This window comes from Coloeus monedula (assembly GCF_965178545.1).
Source record: "Coloeus monedula genome assembly, chromosome: 5".
Lineage (NCBI taxonomy): Eukaryota > Metazoa > Chordata > Aves > Passeriformes > Corvidae > Coloeus > Coloeus monedula.
Window position 1 is genome coordinate 38851943 of NC_138785.1, and position 19894 is coordinate 38871836.

Consider the following 19894-nt stretch of genomic DNA (forward strand, 5'->3'; position numbering starts at 1 on the left):
GAAAATGTCACCCAGCACACAAACCTTAAGGCTACTGCTGCTACCATTTCCCTAGACCTGCGAAACAATCTCTGACTAATGGTTTATAAAATGTTTTCAGAACTTTTTTATACCTGAAGTTGGTACAAATAGTTGTATACCTTATTTGACATTTCTTCCAGGACCAGGAAGTCAAAGCATAAAATACTGTATGCATTTGATAGTAGTATAGAGAGATTTTTTGGATGCCCAGCTTGAATGAGTAGCTACAGTCACTCAGCTTTCACAGGGCCTGAGGTACTGGAATATTTTCCATGTTTTGTGTGACAGGGGGGACAATAAACTGTTGGTTGTGCTTCAGGAAGAATTTTGGAGGTTTTACTTAACATTTAACATTTCGTTGTTACTGTTTTTTACGAATGGAAAACGTTTGTGGATTTATATATTGGCAAAGAGTACTAAAGTGTTTAAACTTCATTTCTCAGCCTTTTGTGAAGATGAATGACAAAAACCTGCTAAAACTCAGTGAGAAGGCTATCATTGTTGGCTTTTAACTGCAATTTTCTTCAACTAATTTGACTGGTAGGTATGAAACTCCACCTTCAGGCACCACAACAATATTATCAGCATAGAGTATTGTGCCTTAAAATGAGAAAATGTGTTGTCATCTCCACCTGCAGCTTTTCTACATGAGCTCAGAGTGCTTGTCTTCTGCATGTGCCATAGTCTAGAAACACTGTTCTTTCATGTGAGAAAACTTGAGAGATTACCTTTTGTCTTCTGGCAATAAGTAATAAAAGTTACGTCTGGAAATCTTGGCAGCACCACAAAGGTCTGAAATAAGTCATAAGTTACCCGTATAGGTGGGTATTTAGATCCAGATGACATGTTTATATCACTACAGAATGTTAAATGGAACCTGTTAAATGGTCATTATTTTTATTTTATTCTCCATATTACAGTAAGACATCATTGAATTCCAGCTCCAAGTTCTAGAAAACATTAGAAAATTTTATTGTGACTCAGTAAAACCAAGCCTTACAGAGGTAAATACACAAAATATTCCGATTCATCTTCCAAAAAATCTGGAAACAAATTATGGGTCACAACCACACAAATGAATCCAGATTACAAATCAAAACAAATGAAATGGGAATTTCAGTACTTCATTGTGGAAACTTTCTGGTATATTATGTTTCTAAACTCTGCATTAAAGGCAGTTTCACAAAATGACCACACCTTTATTCTGTTTATGCCCATTACATGGCCGCTGTCACTGAAAACTGTCAGTTTGAGCTTCTGCTTTACTGTAGATACATTATCTTTTCAGGACTATGACTTGTTCCTTCACAGAATATAGTCCTTTTCAATTCTTGGTTCATTTTTAAATTTCCATTTATACTGCAAATGCACACTAACAACTGAGTCAGATCCCCTTCCACAGTTTTTTCACCTAAAGCTATTGAAAATGTCCAAAAATTTTTAAAGGAGTTTTTCATTATTACAGTATCACTTATGCGAAACTTCACAATTAGTTCTGAGATGCTGACTGCATGAAATAATTAATAATTTCCCTTTATAAAGGAAGTTTCAATTCTTCATAAATCATTGAAAGAATATCTAGAAAGGTCTAGAAACCAAAACCTTGGTATTTTTTCTTTTTTTTTTTTCCTCAGACACATGCACTCTGTTATAAGGTAAATTTGACTATAGAGCTTTCAGAAGAATTTGGCCTTAGGATGCTATGAAAAATAAACCTGAGACTTAGTCTTGATTTGGTTTGTTGGTGTTTTACAGCTACAAACAAGAAAGGTTAACCTAACACTGCATAAGACAAGATTGCTTGTTCATTTTTTTATGGATGTGTCTATTCATAGTTTATATTTCTGGTTTTTGGTATATCCATGTTGAATGAACTGGCTTTTAAACAGGAAATATGTGGAAACCACCCTTGTAACTGAGCCTTTTATTAAAATAGCATAAACACAGTCAATTAACCAAGGAATGAACACTGCTGCTGCCTAATCACTCACTGGAGAGTTGCTTCTGAAAACAGTTTAAAACCCACTGCCTTGAGGGGCCAGGAAAAGAAGTCTGCTACCAGCTTCTGTAAGGGCCATCCACTCCAGCAAAGGCAAAGCTTCTGGTGAGTTTTAAAAATCAATTTAATCACCCATTTTTGCTAGTCCAGACCAAACATGAGTCTGAACTCTTTTCTTCAGTGCAGAGCTCATTTGCTGCCCAGACTCTGGAAATTTGGTTCTGGAATTCTCCAATCCAAACAGTCTATTTTTTTCTTTTCTGAATAATTTATAAATCATCAGAGAAATCCAAAAGGAAAAATTTATATTTCCTTTACTTTTTCAGTGTCATAAAAGGAGCCTAAAAGGCTGGAGTTATTTCCTGAGAAAAAAATTAAGAAGAGATGCCAGGGAAGAATAACGAAATATTCACATTTTATAACACAGAAAGAGGTTAGGAAAAGGTACAGAATAGTACAAGCATTCTCATAAGCTTCAGAGAGGCCAGTAGATAAATAGAGTGATGTCATTTGTCCTCCGTTCTGACTTGTGTAAGGATGATTTTCAGTGCTAATAGGAAAAGAGATTTCCCTAGAATTGGAATTTCAGCTACTGGCACTTGATAACCATGGTGTGTTTTCACCTGTACCAGCCTCTTCCATGCATAGCATCACTCAGCCTATCCATCTGCTGCACTGTCACAGTTTATCAGCAAATCAGGTCCTTGGCTCACATGTTTCTGTGCACAGCTTCAAATTTATCTCATTCTTAACAGGCACCTGAAAACACCTCCTCAACACCCGTAAGTGCTGTGCAATACAAAACATCACCCTTGATCCTCTGTTGCATGCAGTTGGTGTCATGTCACATTTTGCAACTTGGTGAGACATCTGGGACACAGCTGCACTGCCTTTATTGTATTTTCTTGTTCTCTCTACTTCATTATGCTGTTGTAAAACTAGCCAGCATTTTACCTGCTATCTTCCACCACACAGTATCTGAATTCCAAGATTCCTTTCTGAAAAGCTATCCTAGACTAAAAGTTTCAGAGCAGAAGTGTACAAAAAAATGTTTTCTATTGCTGCTTGGAAAGCCAATGTGAATCGGAATTACTTTTTAAATTAAAAAAAAAAATGATGCTATTTGTTTGCTAATTCATATCTTGTATATATAGAAATGTGTTTTTCCAAACATAGTTTGGTTGCATCCTATAGACTTTCTTTATAATATGGAATAGATGCTGTATCTCATAAGGGTGATATGATCTCTCTGCTTAGAATGCAGGTTCAGCAGCAGGAGTTGCCTGGATTAGTCTGGACATGTAACAAACTGGACAGTTGTAGACCCACTAGAAATTGTAAAACCTCTGTCTACTCCTGACTCTGTGACCCAGGATCAGGGTGCCTGAGGCCAGTGTATGAAAAATAAAGGACGTTATATAATCTGCCTTCCAAACTTGCACATGAACAATCAATTTTTCTGTGTCTTGATAGATGGGAGTTGATTGTCAAACAGGGGAAAAAATGGATTTTTTTTCAATTTTGAAACTGTAAAGTGGCCACTATTGAGAGGCCTCACTTTCACTCATCTGAGACACAAAGTATAGGTGTTTCTTCCTGACACTTCAGTATTAACACATTTCTATGTATTGGAAAGATTTTTTCAGTGTATTTTCAGTAAAGAAAGGCATATATTTCCTTGCATTTGAGACCATAGACTAATTGATTAATTTGAGGAAAAATATTTGGTGAAACTCTTCAGCATTAAGGTTTGTAATGTGTACAAGGGAACATTTTTTCCAAGCACTCTATTGAAAGACAACCTAGAATAGGTACAATAGAACAAAATCAGAAATGCTTATTGAAGAAAGATGAAGATAAAGAAATTAAAGAGCTGTGGCTCATGAAAGGACAGTAATTATGGTGACTTAAAAATGGGTTAGTGTGGTTTAAAAGCACATTTTATTCGTAAATGCAAGATAATCTCATTTGGGGGGGGATGTACAGAAAGATCAATATCATGCCTCCTATCAACATTCGGTTCTTTTCAGACTGAATCAAGAAATACCCCTGAGCAAAAACATGGTAAGGCTGAATAAGAGACATATGATTTTCAACGTGTTAGTTGTCTGCACTGTTGTTATTTGCCATCATGTCTCTCTGTGAGCATCCTCTTCAATGCACTTTGAGCACATGAATTATGCTAAATATATTAACCCACACTGAGTAAAAATTGCTGTAAATGTGTGTTAAGGCCAGTGTTGTACCTGACCTTTAAAACTCAGAAAGCCTTGACAGTTTATCAGTCACATTTCCTAGAATAAAAGCAGATATTTTGGTATGGCCTACTATGTACTCAATAGCCTAATTATTTTGTGTATTCAGTATTCTGACTTTGAACATTTGCTGCTGAAAATGTTGGCACTGAGATTATTCTGACCCTGTATGACTGAATAATCTTTTTTTTTTGTTGGCAATTGCCAATAATATATATGAAGCTGCTCTTAGTGATCACAAAATCTTTTAGCCTTAGGAGATACAGTGCGAATACAAGCCAAGCACAGTTTGAGCTACAAAAAAACTCTCTAAGGAACCTTTCAGGGTATTGTGATAAAAGCTGAAATTTAAGTTCCATTGAAATTAAGTTCCACTGAAATTTAAGTTCCACACAGCAAGAAAACTATTTTCTTTCCTGTAGGATATGGTTCCCATATTGCCAATATGTATTTAACTTACGTGACCAAGCAATCCAACTGATTTGTCAGATTTTTAAGGTTCTGTGTGCTGAGGTACATTACTATTTATCTCAAATGAAAAACTTCACATGTTAATTTATGTTAATTATGTTATGTTAATTTCATATAGTGAAATAATAATTTTATTTTGGTCTTCCACAATTTTTTAATCTTTTATTCTTCCATATTTCTAAATCCTTATGTGTAAAAGCTGAGAATAATAGCAACATGTAAAATATGAAAGACTGGTCCTAGGTTTTCCATTATATGTGTGAAGCAAAAAGAGTTTTACTTGTCTAGAAGATGAGTGTGAAGTCCTTACTTTGTGAATATCATTGAGACATGCACAGATCTAGTGCTACCATTCAGTTTGATAACAGAAAAATTGGTGAGGCAATTGCACCAATGATGCCAGTGATAAAAGATTATTTAAGCGAGTTTTTAATTATGTAGTTTACTTTTTTTCCTGCCTTCTCAGAGCATACATGACATAAATTAAATTGCTCATATGATCCCTTAACATCACCTAGGTTCAACTAGAATCACAGCTTCTTAGCAAGAGGTGGCATTCTTTTCCTTGCTGTGAACCACCTGATTTTTATTTTGAGAAAAGGAAAGAGAATATGAAATAACTGGAACCAGGAAGGAAGGAAGGAAGGAAGGAAGGAAGGAAGGAAGGAAGGAAGGAAGGAAGGAAGGAAAAGAAAGAAAAACAGTCTACAGGGTTGACAAGCTGTAAGCCAAATTATGCTACTTTTTGGTTTGCTGCCTCTCCTGAGCAGTTAGACCAGTGTAGATGAATTTAAGAGAATGTGCTTGCCCAAGAGACACACGCTGTGGTTCCCATCGCACGCTGCCACACTCCTCATCCTTACTGAGAGCTAGTCAGCCCAGCAACGTGAAGTTGGCCGCCGGGTTACTTTGCAAGCAACGCGGGGTTTTTTAACCCCTTCCTTTTCCGCCTGTTTACTCTGTTATGCGCAGCCGAGGCAGCAGAGGGAGCTCAAAGATTTTGGTCATCGGCGAGAGACCCGGGGAGGCCCGGACAGAGACGGACACTGCCAAGGGCAATTGCAGCGACAGCGAAGGACAGGGCTCGATGTATTCGGACTCCTTTAAAGCTCATAGCTTAGATGGATATCCCATTAGCAGCTGGCACTTATAAATACAGGGTACCAGTGGCCAGCTTTTATTTTGAACTTGTTGCTAACTTAACCTGTTCCATTTACAGTTTGGAAAAAGAGGTATTTATTAAGAATATAAAAATCCTTTTTGAGTCTAAAAAGTTGTTCTAATGAGTTGCTCTATGCTTAAAGACATACAACAGATATTAAGACATAGGTAACTGAATTTTAAGGACTACAGTAAATTCAACTGATAAAACAGTGATAATTGAAGAAATACTGAACTGCAGTGAACTGACTTCAGTTAAACCGTGCAGAAATTCAGTTTGTGAAATAATGCAAGATGGTTTTCATTTTCATTTAAAGGCATAAAGATTTTCACGTGTTTTAGAAGTTCACCGTCAGTGTTGTGGAGAAGTAAAGCTAATAAACCACACAACTGAAAGTCCTATCTAGACAAAAGCATTTGTACTTCTGCAAAGACTTGAGTCTCTGAGAGGTCATCAGCTGCTGACAGTAAGTAGAAGTCTGTTGTGAACTATATCAGTGAATACATTATTAACAAAACACAAGCATCATGAAGGTCAAGGTTGTGCAAAAGTGTCCAGTTTTTGAATGCATAAAAACAAGAGAATTAAAAACCTTGTGGTTCTGACCAGGTTTAGTATTTTCTGTAACATACTACACTACCTGGAACTATTTGTTACAGACCAGGTCATCGCCTATCTTGACTGTTTCAATTTGCTTTTGAGATAACACACAGCAGAATGCATTTTCATTATAAAATAGAAATATTGTACCAACTTACTAAGTTGCACCGAAAGAAAATGCTTATAACTCTCTGGTTTTAGAGAGAAAATACACTTGAGATGTGACCTCGGTCATCCTCTTCCCAAACTCAGGACAATTTTGTAGAGTGTTAACAACTCCAGTTTTATATATATCCTTTATACAGAAATTCAGTGGCTGGGTCTTTGTGCTTTACTGACCTTGTGGTCTGTCTCCTCTTTTGGACCAGATTCATTCACCCAGACATTAGAAAGTAGCTGTGGAACACTATTCTAATCATGTGGGTATTGCTTAATCCTCTGATTGAACCTGAATAAATCTCTCTGGATGCCATGTCAATCTGTTTGGGATTTGCAATCTGGAAAGGCCCCCAAATACAAATTAAAGTCATTTTCTATCTGGAAAAAAAAATCATCTACCTCTCTCAGTAACATCTACTACTATGCTCCAAGGGAGGTAAAGAACAGGCAATTGTTAATACCACTTGGAGATAGGGGGCTATAAATATTTGACTATATGAATTTTTCTTATTGTTTTGCTAACTACAGGTCCTTGGTTATGTTATGGTTTATTAGTAAGTTTTTTGTTTGTTTGTGTTGTTGGTTTTTTTAAATATATCAATTATCTTTAGTGCGTGTTCTGTCATTCCAAGTACATATGCTGACCCCTGAAATTGTTGGGATTTCAGAGTATTTACCATATTTGGATCTTACCAAGTCCCGCAGTTATTCTGTCATCTCTGTATTTTAACCCCTTCTGCCCCCAAATTACTATGTAACTGTTTTCAAAGAGGTATTTTTCCCTTTCTTCAAAAAATGTGAAGCACTTGTAGAGAGAGAAAGAATGCCAATATCTCCCCTCACTAAATTTTAATGATTATATCTGTGCTCCAAGTTACTAGCATATGTCTCACCTTTCAATGTGGTTATCCTGGGTGTTTTTGTCAATTCACAGTTCAATATCTAGTTTTGTTATCTTTAGACTCTGATGTCTTTTCCTTATTTTGTTAAAATTTAATCTTTTTGTACTGCATCATCTGCCCTTCTTTACTAGACAAATTTTAAGTGTATGTACAAAAGCATACAATACACTTCTATTTGCTCCAATTTTTATATACCAGTTCAAAGTTTTAATCATTCTATTATTTCAATGCAATAACTCTATGGAAGAAGGACTTTTAAAATAAAGTATACATCTCCATATGCACTGTATAGGATGAAATTATAAAATATTATTAACAAAGTGACTTAATGAATTGCCATTTTTGAGGTTAGAAAGGTGGAACATTATAGAAACTAATATCTAATAATTATTTCATTGCAACTGTGAAATAAAACTTACGGAGAAATAAAAAAACCTCTTCAACCCTTGGCTTTACTTTTCCTTGTTTGTGATGAATGATGCCATTTCTGTTAGAAAAAATCAATTGCTAAATTAGACATTCTCACTTTCTATTCTTAGAAGTGGATTTCCTTCTTTGTTTAGTTCCAAGTGAAGAGAAGCCCTAGCTAGCTTTAGAACTTATAGAACATATTTAATTTGAACTTCAAACATTGTCTAAGTTAAAATATCTTACCATGGTTGTCTCTGCAATGGATCCAAAGCTGTTTATAAATATGTTGCATGTGACATTAACTGGAGGACCTGCAAAAGAGAAAAAAATCACCAGTCCCTGTTCCAGAATTATTGCTTATTGGTTGATTATTCAATATAGACCATTCAGAAACAATATTTACTGATTTTTGAAGAAATAATGCTACGTTCAAACTTATTTAATGCACGATTAAGTTGAATGGTTTCTAATAATTTTCCTTTTGAGTTTTCTCAAAAATCAATTTTTTTTTAATCTGTCCAGGTTAGCAATTAAAAAAATCCACAGCAACAAAGTTCAGTGTGAACCTACACAAATGCTTCTGTATAAAAAAGAAAAAATCAACATCTCATTTGAAATAGATAGTAAAAGTATTGTATGTGTATTTCAGTGAGAATGCATGTCACTTCTCAAAACAATTAGGGGAAAAGTGACTTTCTTCACTCAAGGCAGCTTCTACCTTCAATGTTATCTGTCATCAGTGGGAAAAGAAATGCATTGTTGCTCCTCTTATCTCTGCTGCTTAGAGGAAAATAATTTAGATTCTATTCCCATTTCTCTTAAATTCACAAAATGTTTAAGAGTCCATTTATAACTGAATTCTTTGTTACCGTGGGTCCTCAGTCAACTGTTGTTTTGTCTTATCTTGCATTGTGAAGTATCGGTAGTGGCAGAGCAGTCGTTATGATAACTGAACAATGAATTGCCTCTTCATGAAAAAGGGTTTAAATTATTTTCTAGAAGTCTCTTTAAAATTGTCATTGTGGAAAAGCATGCTAATTTTTTCCATTATTCCTTATCAAATTCAGTCTGTGTCCAATAGAAACAAGGTTTTTCCATCACAAGGTTTTTTTGTTTCCTTCCTACAACTCAATATTCTTATATCAATAAACCAGTTCAGCGCTGGAGAACCTGGATTCTTTTTGCAGCTGTAAGCAGTCTAACAATGAGAGATCTATATCTGGAATCTGAGGACTGGTCTTATAAACCTTTATGTAATATCTCTTTTAGCACCACTGAAGAAAGAAACTGCTCTCCCACTACTGGTGGTTTGAAAATCGCAAAATCTAACATGATCAATAAATTTCACGTTAAATACTTGAAGAATCAGAATGTCCATTAAAAATTGTGCCAATATGACAGAACTTGGAAAATCCAGCTTGCTTTCCTGACAGCAAAAATTGTTTTGAAGGGCTGTACAGCAATTGCAACAGAACACTTCTACATGTACTTCAGCCTTGCCAATACACAAGACTACACCTATGGAGCAGAATTCTCAGGTAAGGAGGTAACACTTGCAGCCACTTTGGTACTCAGTTAATTATTTAGAGTTTTTGAGCATATCCAGTACTTCTGAGAATTCAGTAACAGTTTTACATGCTCAGCTCCTGAAAAGGATCAAGGGAAAAAGGAAAAACAGGGAAGATGAATGAAGGTAGAGTCACTAAACACTGTCAGGGAGAAAATTGTACTTCTTGCCCATGTTAGTTAATTTGTTTGCAAGGCAGTTTTTCTTCCAAACACTTCCATGTTGTAGTATTTGCCATCATTTCAAATTTGTTGTGATATTATCTTGTTTAAAATGCTTTAAAGTACAAGTTTGCTATATCAACATAGTTGCTTTTATTAAGAAAAAAAGCTCTGAATCGCTACAGTGCTGATTCCTAATTTCAAATTACAATAATATAGTTAACAGCTAGTTAAAAGGAGCACAAAAGTAGAAGCTAAAAGTAGCTTGTAAATGTTTTAGAGTTAACTCAAAGACACTGTGCTGAGAGTAAAAATGAACTTCCCAAAACATGGTCAAAAAGAATCACGAATGAGAAGCCGTAAAAGCTGGAAGTCATATTCAAACACAGGAATTCAGGCAAGTTGAACATAGATTAAAGAGAAGCAGAAAAGAAATGGAGCTAAAACTCACTACAGACAGAAAAGCTAACAATGATCCCTATCTACAAGGTGTTAAAAATAGAATCCTGCCAAGATCTGAAAGCTGAAAGAAGATGATTAAGCTACAAAAGTATCCATGAAAGTGAAGAAGGTCAGAGCAGAAAAACCAAATGAAGTCTTTATAGCAGCATTTGTCTCCAGCTGCTGGCTGTGTCAAATACTAGAGCCATTCTGCTGGAATTTTGTATGAGGACTGCAGAAGACATTTCAGACTAAGTGAACAGGAACAAACTGACAGGCTGAGGTGATATAAATCCAGAAATTATAAAAATCTTTGCAAAATGGTAGAAATACAATTCACTGTGCGTCAGCTATCACCTGTGTCAGTTTTGTAATCAGTGGAAACGTGTGCTATGTACAGCAAGTATAACTTGAATTAAAAAAAACCCCAGACTTCAGGTATGATGGTGGATGACATGAACATGAACTCTGTCCCTGTAAACCTTACCTCTGTACCAGCCAAACTGGTAGAAATAATGAGAACTTTTATAATGAAGAGATATAGATTAATATTATATATAGATACATCATATAGATTACTATATTTATATATTAGGGAGAAAGATGTCAAAAAGTCAAAAAGGATCAAAAATTCTATGACACGCTTCCACAAAAAACTAGCTTAAGTAGAACATGACCCTTCACATTGGAAAAGGTATACAGCAGGGTGCAATCTGTAAGCATACAAATTTGTAAAGATCAAAAGGAAGTAATGCTTCTCCATTTCTCAGTATGTCAAGTGTTAATAAAATCAGTAAAATAATCACCAAATTTAAAGCAAACAAAAAAATTATATTTTTTAATATTACAAAACACAAAGGTTTTATTGCCAGAAAATATTGAAAAGACCAAAACAGCTTCTAGAAGGGATCAGGAGAACATATGTAACTAAATTTTTTTTTTTTTTTCACTTAAATCCTGGCTTTCAAAGTTTCTAAACTGATGATTGTTGAATAATGTTTGCCAATAGCAGGGCAAGTAACACTTTGCATTTTCCTATGTAAATGGCCAAATTTTTACCTTAATATTTAAATTTTTTACACCTAGGTTACGTAATTGTGTTCAAATTTGAAAGGCAATGAAGTATTTTCATATTTGCAGGAATGGATATAGTTTGCAATGTGGACACTGAGTAAGAGAAGCCCCTTGCTATAGGTTTGATATAACATTAAAAAAAAAAAAAATTGCAACTGGAACAAAGCTTTTACAATAATTCTCAATTTGCTGTTGTATTCCATAGCTGAATAAATACCATGTCTTCTCTATTATATCTGTTGAACAAGAACTGATATACAGATATAGCTGAGCACATAGACAAAAACACATAATTTTGTCCTCTTGACCAAGATCAATTATGACTAAAATTGGTAGTTAAAAATCTTGTCTGCATAAGAATTTTACTGGAACAAAAAATGATTTAAAATGAATGTCTGAGTCATCTTATTAGGGCTTATCCTCTTTCTTTGAAACTATCATCAGTTTAATACCTCAAAAAGGCATTAAGCCCCAGCACTTGTTCTAGGAGTAATAAAACTAACCAAAAAGTGGCAAAGTCACTTAAGGAGATATACTTAGTGGTAGGTCTGAGTCATTCTGGGCAGATCTGTTCAAACCTCATAGCTGTCCAGAAGATTTAGAATGTGCACTTTTTGAAAATGAACAACATCAAATTAGTTTTATCTCTTTAAGTTTCGATGGTTACAAAACAAGGCTCTAAATCCTTTGAATGATACTTTCAAGAAGTATTGCATTGAATTTTGTAATCTCTAAACCATGTGCCTGTTCTTCACTGTAGCCTCATGAGAAGATTGTGATTGGATGCTGTCCATGACGAACTATAAAATTAAATCCCCAAATCATATAGAGATGTGTTTGAAATTCCAGTGCACGTTTATAATTTCCTGAGAAATATCAGCATCACTAACTTAAAAAAAACCAAAACATTTCCAGCTGCAGTAAATCCTGGGTAATAAGTTTATATATACACAACCAACTGTTTATGGTTTGCTGATGAGGAAGTAATCTGACAAATCTCTTACATGGTCCTTATGAATCAGACTGGGCAAACTCTGGTAAAACCAGCACATAGCAGTGGCTTTAGAGTCAAAACCACTTAAGTTTCTGGAACTTGGAGATGTCAAAAACCTATAACATTTCTTGCTGAATAAGAATTAAGATGGAAAGGCAGTGACAGATGACTTAGAGGAGAAAGCACTGCCAGCTTGAAGGAATATTTTTGTAGTAAACATGGAGTAAAGCCTTACAGTGAAACATTAGAGCTAAGAGAATCTCCTGCACTCAGGAAGATAGGCGTAGGAGAAAACAATTAAGGTAAAGTAAGAATAATATAATTTTTAATCATAGTAGGTTTATTATTTAAAAATATTTTTTATATTCTGGGTAATTTATAGACTGATACCTTGTTTAAAGCTTCAGTAACAGAGGTAAATATGGTTCCACTATAATATTGCAACTCCTTGTTTTCAAAAGAAAGAATAGTCAAATTTACCTAAACTTCCCAGATTGCAAAAGTTAGAATGGATGGCATTTGTCTGTATGATACTTTGCATATTCATATAAAAATATGGTTTATGTAATCCTTCATTAAATACTCTAACATGCCTGAGTCTGGATAATATTTTTCATACTAAGACCCTCAGAAGACGTAATCATTCCATTTGCAAACTTTGCTGTTTCAGTCTTCTTTGAATCTGCTTTGTCTTGACTGAATCTCCTTTGTGATAAGTGCATAAAAGGCACATGCCAAGAGACAATTCCAGGTATTGAGAATTTGCAGTTTCAGTGCAGAACTGAGCACTGAAAAGAATAAGAGGAAAGATGGTCCTTTTGGCATTTCAGGGAACAAATGTGAGGAATATAATTTGGTGGTAGAATTGGTAACTAAGATAAGCTGTTTTGAGTTTGATGGTCATGTCATTAACACACTCTTTAGAACCAGACAGATATGAAGATTCGGCCGATCTTTCACAGAACTTGCTTTCCAGAGCATTTCACACTATGACAACCCAAGGTGGGAATTTGAATCCATCACTAACCATTTCAGGAAAGAAAAGAAACCAACAAATGGTATTAGACAACCCGAATCTAATGACAAGCTATGTTTATGAAAGGCCTGCAACTGGGCAGCTGTGAAAGTGGCAGGGGAAAAATGTATTGCTACAGAATGAACAGCCATACACCCAAAAGAAAGGCAAGAGAAGGCACTTTTTTTTTTTCAGTGAATGTACTTCTTAGTTTTCATATTTGTTTCAGAAATTGCATTTGTTGAGCAGTAATACTGACATACTGAAAACCTGAAAGTTTAGTTTTGAAATTACCTTTGAAATTTGGTCTGATCCTCGCATCATAGCCTGACATCCTGCCCATCAGCTTATCCAGGAAATCGGATGGCGACATTGGCATGCTACGAGATCTTGCACTGTCTGTTTCCTTTGTGGCTACCAAGCTAACAGCAAGGATAAACAAACAAAGAAACAAACAAACAAAAATTTGTTACAAGTTTTGTTAGCGAAACTTTGATTTTATTTAGCCAATCATAGTTCATTTTTGTAGGAACAGGAAAACAGGAAAGCTAAGACAGTCTTTCAAGCTAGTTAATGCTTCAAAAATAGTAGTAGCAAAGAAATTGAAAGAGAAAGCTCTTTCTATATCTGTCATTTAATATGTAAATTTTATTCTGCTGTGCTGCACAGTTATATGTTACTTCTTCCATAGATCTTCTGAAGATTAATAACTCTTTCAGTTAACAGTAATCGATATCATTATCACAGAGTTAAATGTCATCTACAGAAATAGCTGTGTACATCAAATGTCACATTTTGGAGTCTGAGACTGATCTATTTGAACTGGGTGTGCTGTGATAGAAGCCTGGATCAGAAAAAAGAACACTAAGGGTCTTGATTAGAATAGCACTACTATCACCAATTTTGGGTTTATGTTGATATGTAACCATAATAAAACAGATCACTCTCTTGGCAGGTGGTATTGTTTAACATTGTCTTACAGTTTCATTTTCTGTTAAAACAAAGGTGATTGCTACAGTGGGGAAAAAAAAAAACAACCTGTAGTGGTTTGGTCCAAAATACTCATTACTGTTTATCTTCTGTGAGATAAGAATTAGGAGAAATGCAAAGCAGGCACCAAACTTGAAAGAATATAAAGAAGTTTATTAACAGACCTAAAAGAGGGAAAAAAAAATTATACCACCTTGAGAACTCTCCTCCTCCCCCCACCTTCCTCCCTTCTCCCACTGACAATGTGAAAAAACAACCCTTAAGATGTTCAGTCTGTTACCACTTCCATAATAACCTTGTTCAGTGCATTTAGAAAGAGAAGTCTCTTCTTGCTCATGCTATGAAAACATTATCACAACGAGACAGCCGCCCACTTCCAAATATTGTTCAGTCCATTTAGGAAGAGGAGTCTCTCTGCCTGCGTGTGAGTCCTTTCCCCCGACTTGCAGCTTTTCCCGCAACTGCTTTCGAGGGTCCACTCTTGAAGTTTTTTGGGTACAATTTTAAGGTTGAGCCGTTCAGAAACAAAATCAGAGGCCCTTCTCCTTCCCTGGGAGCAAAGGGTCTTCATCATCTTCATCGTTAAGACTATCTCCAGGAGCATCTCTAGGAACTGAGGTTTTCTCCTTTCCCGTTTGGAGCAAAAGTCCTCATCTGGTTCATCTCTCCCTGTCCAAACTTCTCATGAAATTACAGCTGCGTCAGCATCTGCCTATCTCGGCGCAGGTGCTTTTGCTTACGAGTTGAACACTGCACCCCCCATATCTTCATGAAATTACAACAGGATACTCTGATATATCATAGCTTCACAACAGAATTTCAGCTTTAAGCATCTCCTCTCTCTCTTCCCTAGGGTTTTCAGCTCTTCACAGCAGTAAAAGGGTTAATCTCACCTCAGCCTTGCAGCTTTGCAGCTGGAATGTTGAATGTTTCTTATCGCAGTGGAGAGGGGGGAGAGCCGAGCCGCTCCGGCTGCCCACGGCAAGGCAGTGGGGGGGGGTTCCATGGCTGGAACAGGTCCATGGCTCCAGGATGGCCGTGGCCCGGCCCAGCCTGGCCCAAGCAGGGCCTGGCCGGGCCCGCTGGCCCCCACACGGGGCCTGCAGCCACCTGTGCCAGCGCCGGAAACGAGAGAGAGCTTGGGGGGGAGTTTGTCTATTCTTAAATGTGGATCACAGAGGTGTTCACAACTTTAAGTGGCTTAGAGAATTGTCCATATTCAAACTGGCCAGCTGATAGGTTCTATCAGGTCCCAGAGGAAACTGTAAGCACCCCTTAGCAAGGACATCACTTCTGGGACTATGCTTGCTAACCTATGACACAACCTTAATAACTCACTGAAGAAACTATATTAGGACAATCTTTTCTTCTCAGGGCCACATGACAAATGCCAGCTCCTATAGCTTCCTCTTCACATGCATACAAAACTCCCACTGACATTCTAAAACGTGTTCTGCACATGCTAAGAGAGCAGAGTAGTGGCACTGTGATCAGCCTTGGGACCCAAAGAACAAATCTTGTTGTGGAACAACTCTTACTTGAGTGCTATCTAACACACTGGACAAAACAATACAGTCAGAGAATATATAAATTTTGAGTAACATTGCAATACACAGTACAACTGAAATAATTTGTGGCTTTTGGAGTCTCAAAAAAGACAAAGAGCTTAGCACGTTTGTGCTAAATTCAAGTCAAAAATCTGCTATAGAAGGACTTAAATCTCTTTTACTTACCCAATTCATTGCCTCCATGTCAATTCACTCTTTTAGAAGTGCTTAAATATGATTTTGTTTAGATGTAAACACAGGGAATAATGTAAAGCCTTTAGGAATTTTCTGACTCATAAAAAACCTATGCTAAATTTTGCTTCTTAACAATGGATGGCGTATCAAAATGGAAAAATTCCATACAGGTATATATGTATGCAGAGGCCATGTGGAGTGCAGACTGAGAAAATGTAATTTCTTTCTTTTCGAGACTGTTACTCAGCTCATTAAAAGTTGCACTTTTATAGAAACTTCCATTTAGAAGTTGTGTTAAAATTTTTGTCTTCAAGTTTGAAATTTGGATTTATTATCTTAAATAAAAAAATATTTCATATTAGTCCTTGAGAGTTACAAATTTGGGCACACATAGAATATGAACATAGAAGCCTCTAGAAGGCTATGGTTTGCTCACATTTAAATTAAAAATGGAAATGAAGTATTTTAATTGTAATATTGAATCAGAAAGTTAAATTTGATCCTTGGGTTTATTTGCTTAGCTAGTGTTTATTCTATTCTATCTGTAAGTTGATCTGTATATTCTTAAATTGTTCATAAATTGTTAAATTGTTGGACATTTCCAAACTGTTTTGAATATTTTGGTATCTCTTTCAGTAAAGATGTTTCTTTACTCTCCTTCAATAGCTAACCTAGTTCTTTATTTCTTCCCGTAGCTGCAGAATGTACTTCCCTTTCTGAGAAAGTAAGTATTCAACATATTCTTTTTATAGTTCAGTTTGAAATTATCCTATTGCTATAATTTTCATTATCAATCATTCTGAATGGATCTGATTCATCACATTATTACAACTTGTAGCAATTCATGTTTCTGTAAAACATTTCAAATGTTTATAAAGCAAATAAAATACAAAAATCCTATTACCCTTTGCTGGGTATTATCTACTTGGAAAGCAGGAGAATCAAGTTACTCTTAGTATACACGCCTTAAACACTTAGATTTCTTTCTAGTAGTCTTCTATCAGGAATTTATATTTCTATTCTGTAGGTATATAAAATTTCTGTACTACAGGATATACAATCCTATATTTTTATTCTTAATATACATAAATTATTCAGAACACAAATATAGAAAGGCCCATTGTTAGCTTGAATATCATTTTCTGGGAAGGAAAAATTTGTTTGTTTGCCCTTTTTTCTCTTCACGGAACTTTTTGTAAATCTTTCCTTGTTGTACTTGTAGTTCTTGCTTTCCCATAGAAGAGAGTATTTTGAAATTAAAGTAACTAATGCTGACTGGGAGAAATAGCAATTTCTGTGACTATGGATTTTCTCAAAGTGACATGTACCTTTTCATATGATGGCATCATTAATATTTGCTTTCACTAGTCAATTACAAGTCTCAAAATATCTTGAATAATTTAATGCCGGCTTATGAAAAGAATACATTCAACATAATGAATACCTTTTTTATAAACAAGTTTTATCTCAAAAGTCAGCTATAATTTGTAATTAAATATTTCTTCAAGGAATGTTTTCCCTTTTACTAAGCTTAGGGTGTTATGAGTAAAAGCTGGTTGAGTTCTGCAGAATTCTGCCCATTTGATTTAACTTTAACTGAAAATATGTATTTCAAGAATACTGTTGTACAAATAAAACTTTCATCAATCAGACCTGACATGTGGAATACTTGTCTAGTTAAAAATGAGCAAAACTTGGTAATGTAATAAAACCTGAGTAAAGCAGTGGATTTTAGGAAGGGATTTTCTGTTTCCAGACTAACATAAAAATTTACTCTGTGTGGTAAGGGCTCTTCAGTTTTATTGCATGCTGTCTCTGAAAGCTAGGCCTCTGGCTAAGGGGTTAGAGAAAGCTATACCCCTTTCCTGATCCAAGAACTGAGCTTCTTTCAGTGTTAATCATGCACATAGTTTCATCCTCGATACACAACTATTGCATAAGTCCAGGAATGGCTTTGCGTGCCTCCAGAGGGAATTCATTCTGACCTGTCACAGTTCTTTAAAGAATTTGTACATGCATTCTCTAACAGGCAGAATTATAAGACTTTAATATCAGCAAGAATTTTAAAATAAGCAAGGTACAATGGACTTGTGATTAGCATAAGGTCACTATCTGATTTTAAATTACTGAGAAAGAAAGCTGTACCCTTTTTTCACAGGTAGAAGCTTCCCGTTGCTGAAGCCTTTTTGAAGAGACATTATAACCTCACAGTCTTCTGGTCTGTTCATATTTTATGAGGAAAAGTTACCAACAAGAATGCTCTCCCTGATAGTGATTCTGAGTTGTGAGATATTGGCAAATATTATTAACAGTTATAAGGATTTATGCCATTTTCCAATTTCAGACTTAGAACAGTACTTGACTTCAGTTTCCTGGATATATCCCGAATATCTTTAAAATGTAAATTAAGTCTTCAAAAACAATTGAAAAGAAATTTGTTAACTGAAGTTGTGGACAAGAATCAAGATAAAAATTGAAAATGTCAAAAGATGCATTCAAATATTATTTGTGACCAGATAAATTTACATCAAAAGTTAGTGTAAGAATTTTTTGTTTCAAATAAGCTGTCACACAAAACCTGACAAGAACAGAAAATTAGAATCACAGGGACTATAAGTACTCATGTCTTTGGTCTATTCTGTCAAATTATTTTTTCACCTAAAATCTGAGGACAGATGAGCTTTCCATCAATGCCTTGAAGACTGTCAAGTTGGAATTTCATGCACTGAGATGGGAAAACTTCCTAAATCACAGGTCTGTGACAGTGCATTACCAACCAAAAGTCATATTTTAGTCAGAAACTGTTAGGTCAAGCTGAAGATATTTCAAGTGGGATTTAAATGTTAGAGAGCAAGAAGCAACCTGACACAGACAAGATGCAGCTTCTCTAGATCAGCACCCACATCCTAAATTTCAGACAAAAAGCTACACGTAAGAATGGTGTTCAGCAAAGCCATCTATAATCTGAAAAGAAAATGCAAAGCAATTGATGGTTTAAAACTGAGAAATACAAAAAGAATTGACAGAGACATAAATTCTGAGGATGTGAAGAAAATAACCTAGTTCTTAAATTCTGCCCATTTAGGTAGAAGAATTTAAAACAATTAGAGGAAGGATATAAGAGATGTATGAACTGGGAATGTAGGCAGAGCTGGAGAAAGCAGTGAAGAAGGATTCAGAATTCATCAAACAACTCAGCACTGTTGTGGTAAAGTTCTCACTGCACTACTGTGTTATCCAGTGGTGCGGAAAGATTGAAAGAGTGAGCAGAAGCATGAAGGTCACTTATTATTTTATACGATATTAATGAGACCAGTTCTGGGATGTTGCATCAAATTCCATGTCCAAGTTTTAAAAGGACATTAAAGCATTTGGAAAGGTACTGAACAAAGCCACTAAGCCATGACCTGAGAGTTAGGGAAATTTGCTTCAAGTAACAGATTTTAAGAGCGTAATCTGCTTAGTTTATCAAAAAAGAAGAGTGAAAAAAAATAGCATGATTGAAGCATATAAATATCTCAAGGGGGCAGAAAATGCTGGAAATTTATCTAAAGAAGAAAGGCAGAATAAAAACCAATGAGAGACAGACAAATTCAAATGGGAATTTGGACACACAGTTTAATAATAACAGAAGATCAAACTGTATCAACCAAGAAAATACAGCTTTGTGGAAGAAACAATTTAGCACAATATAAGGTATTGTTTTTAATATGTGGCTAGCTTGGTGAAAAGGAATGAGCTCTGATACATAGAAAAGCAGCTAAATTCAAATTAAACATTACATAACTCATGTAGAAATCTTTGGACTGTCAAAAGGCACTTGACTGATTTGAGGAGCTTAAGGAAGGGAAGCAATGGGCATAGTTCCAAGTGTGAAATGATGTCTTCTCAGGGTCCTTCTACACACAGGCTGGGTTGCAGACTTGCAGT

At 35.5% G+C, this 19894-nt stretch overlaps 1 protein-coding gene across 3 annotated transcripts in view; it reads right to left on the reverse strand.

Annotated features, from left to right (window-relative positions):
- GLRA3 (glycine receptor alpha 3) overlaps positions 1-19894 on the reverse strand; it is a gene marked incomplete at both ends in the record, with an annotated part of 86050 nt that overhangs the window by 50038 nt on the left and 16118 nt on the right. For all 3 annotated transcript variants that reach the window (XM_082282555.1, XM_082282553.1, XM_082282554.1), the window contains 2 exons: positions 8224-8291; positions 13527-13654. In XM_082282555.1, the coding sequence (XP_082138681.1) occupies positions 8224-8291; positions 13527-13654 (196 nt within the window). The remainder of the gene's footprint in view (positions 1-8223; positions 8292-13526; positions 13655-19894) is intronic.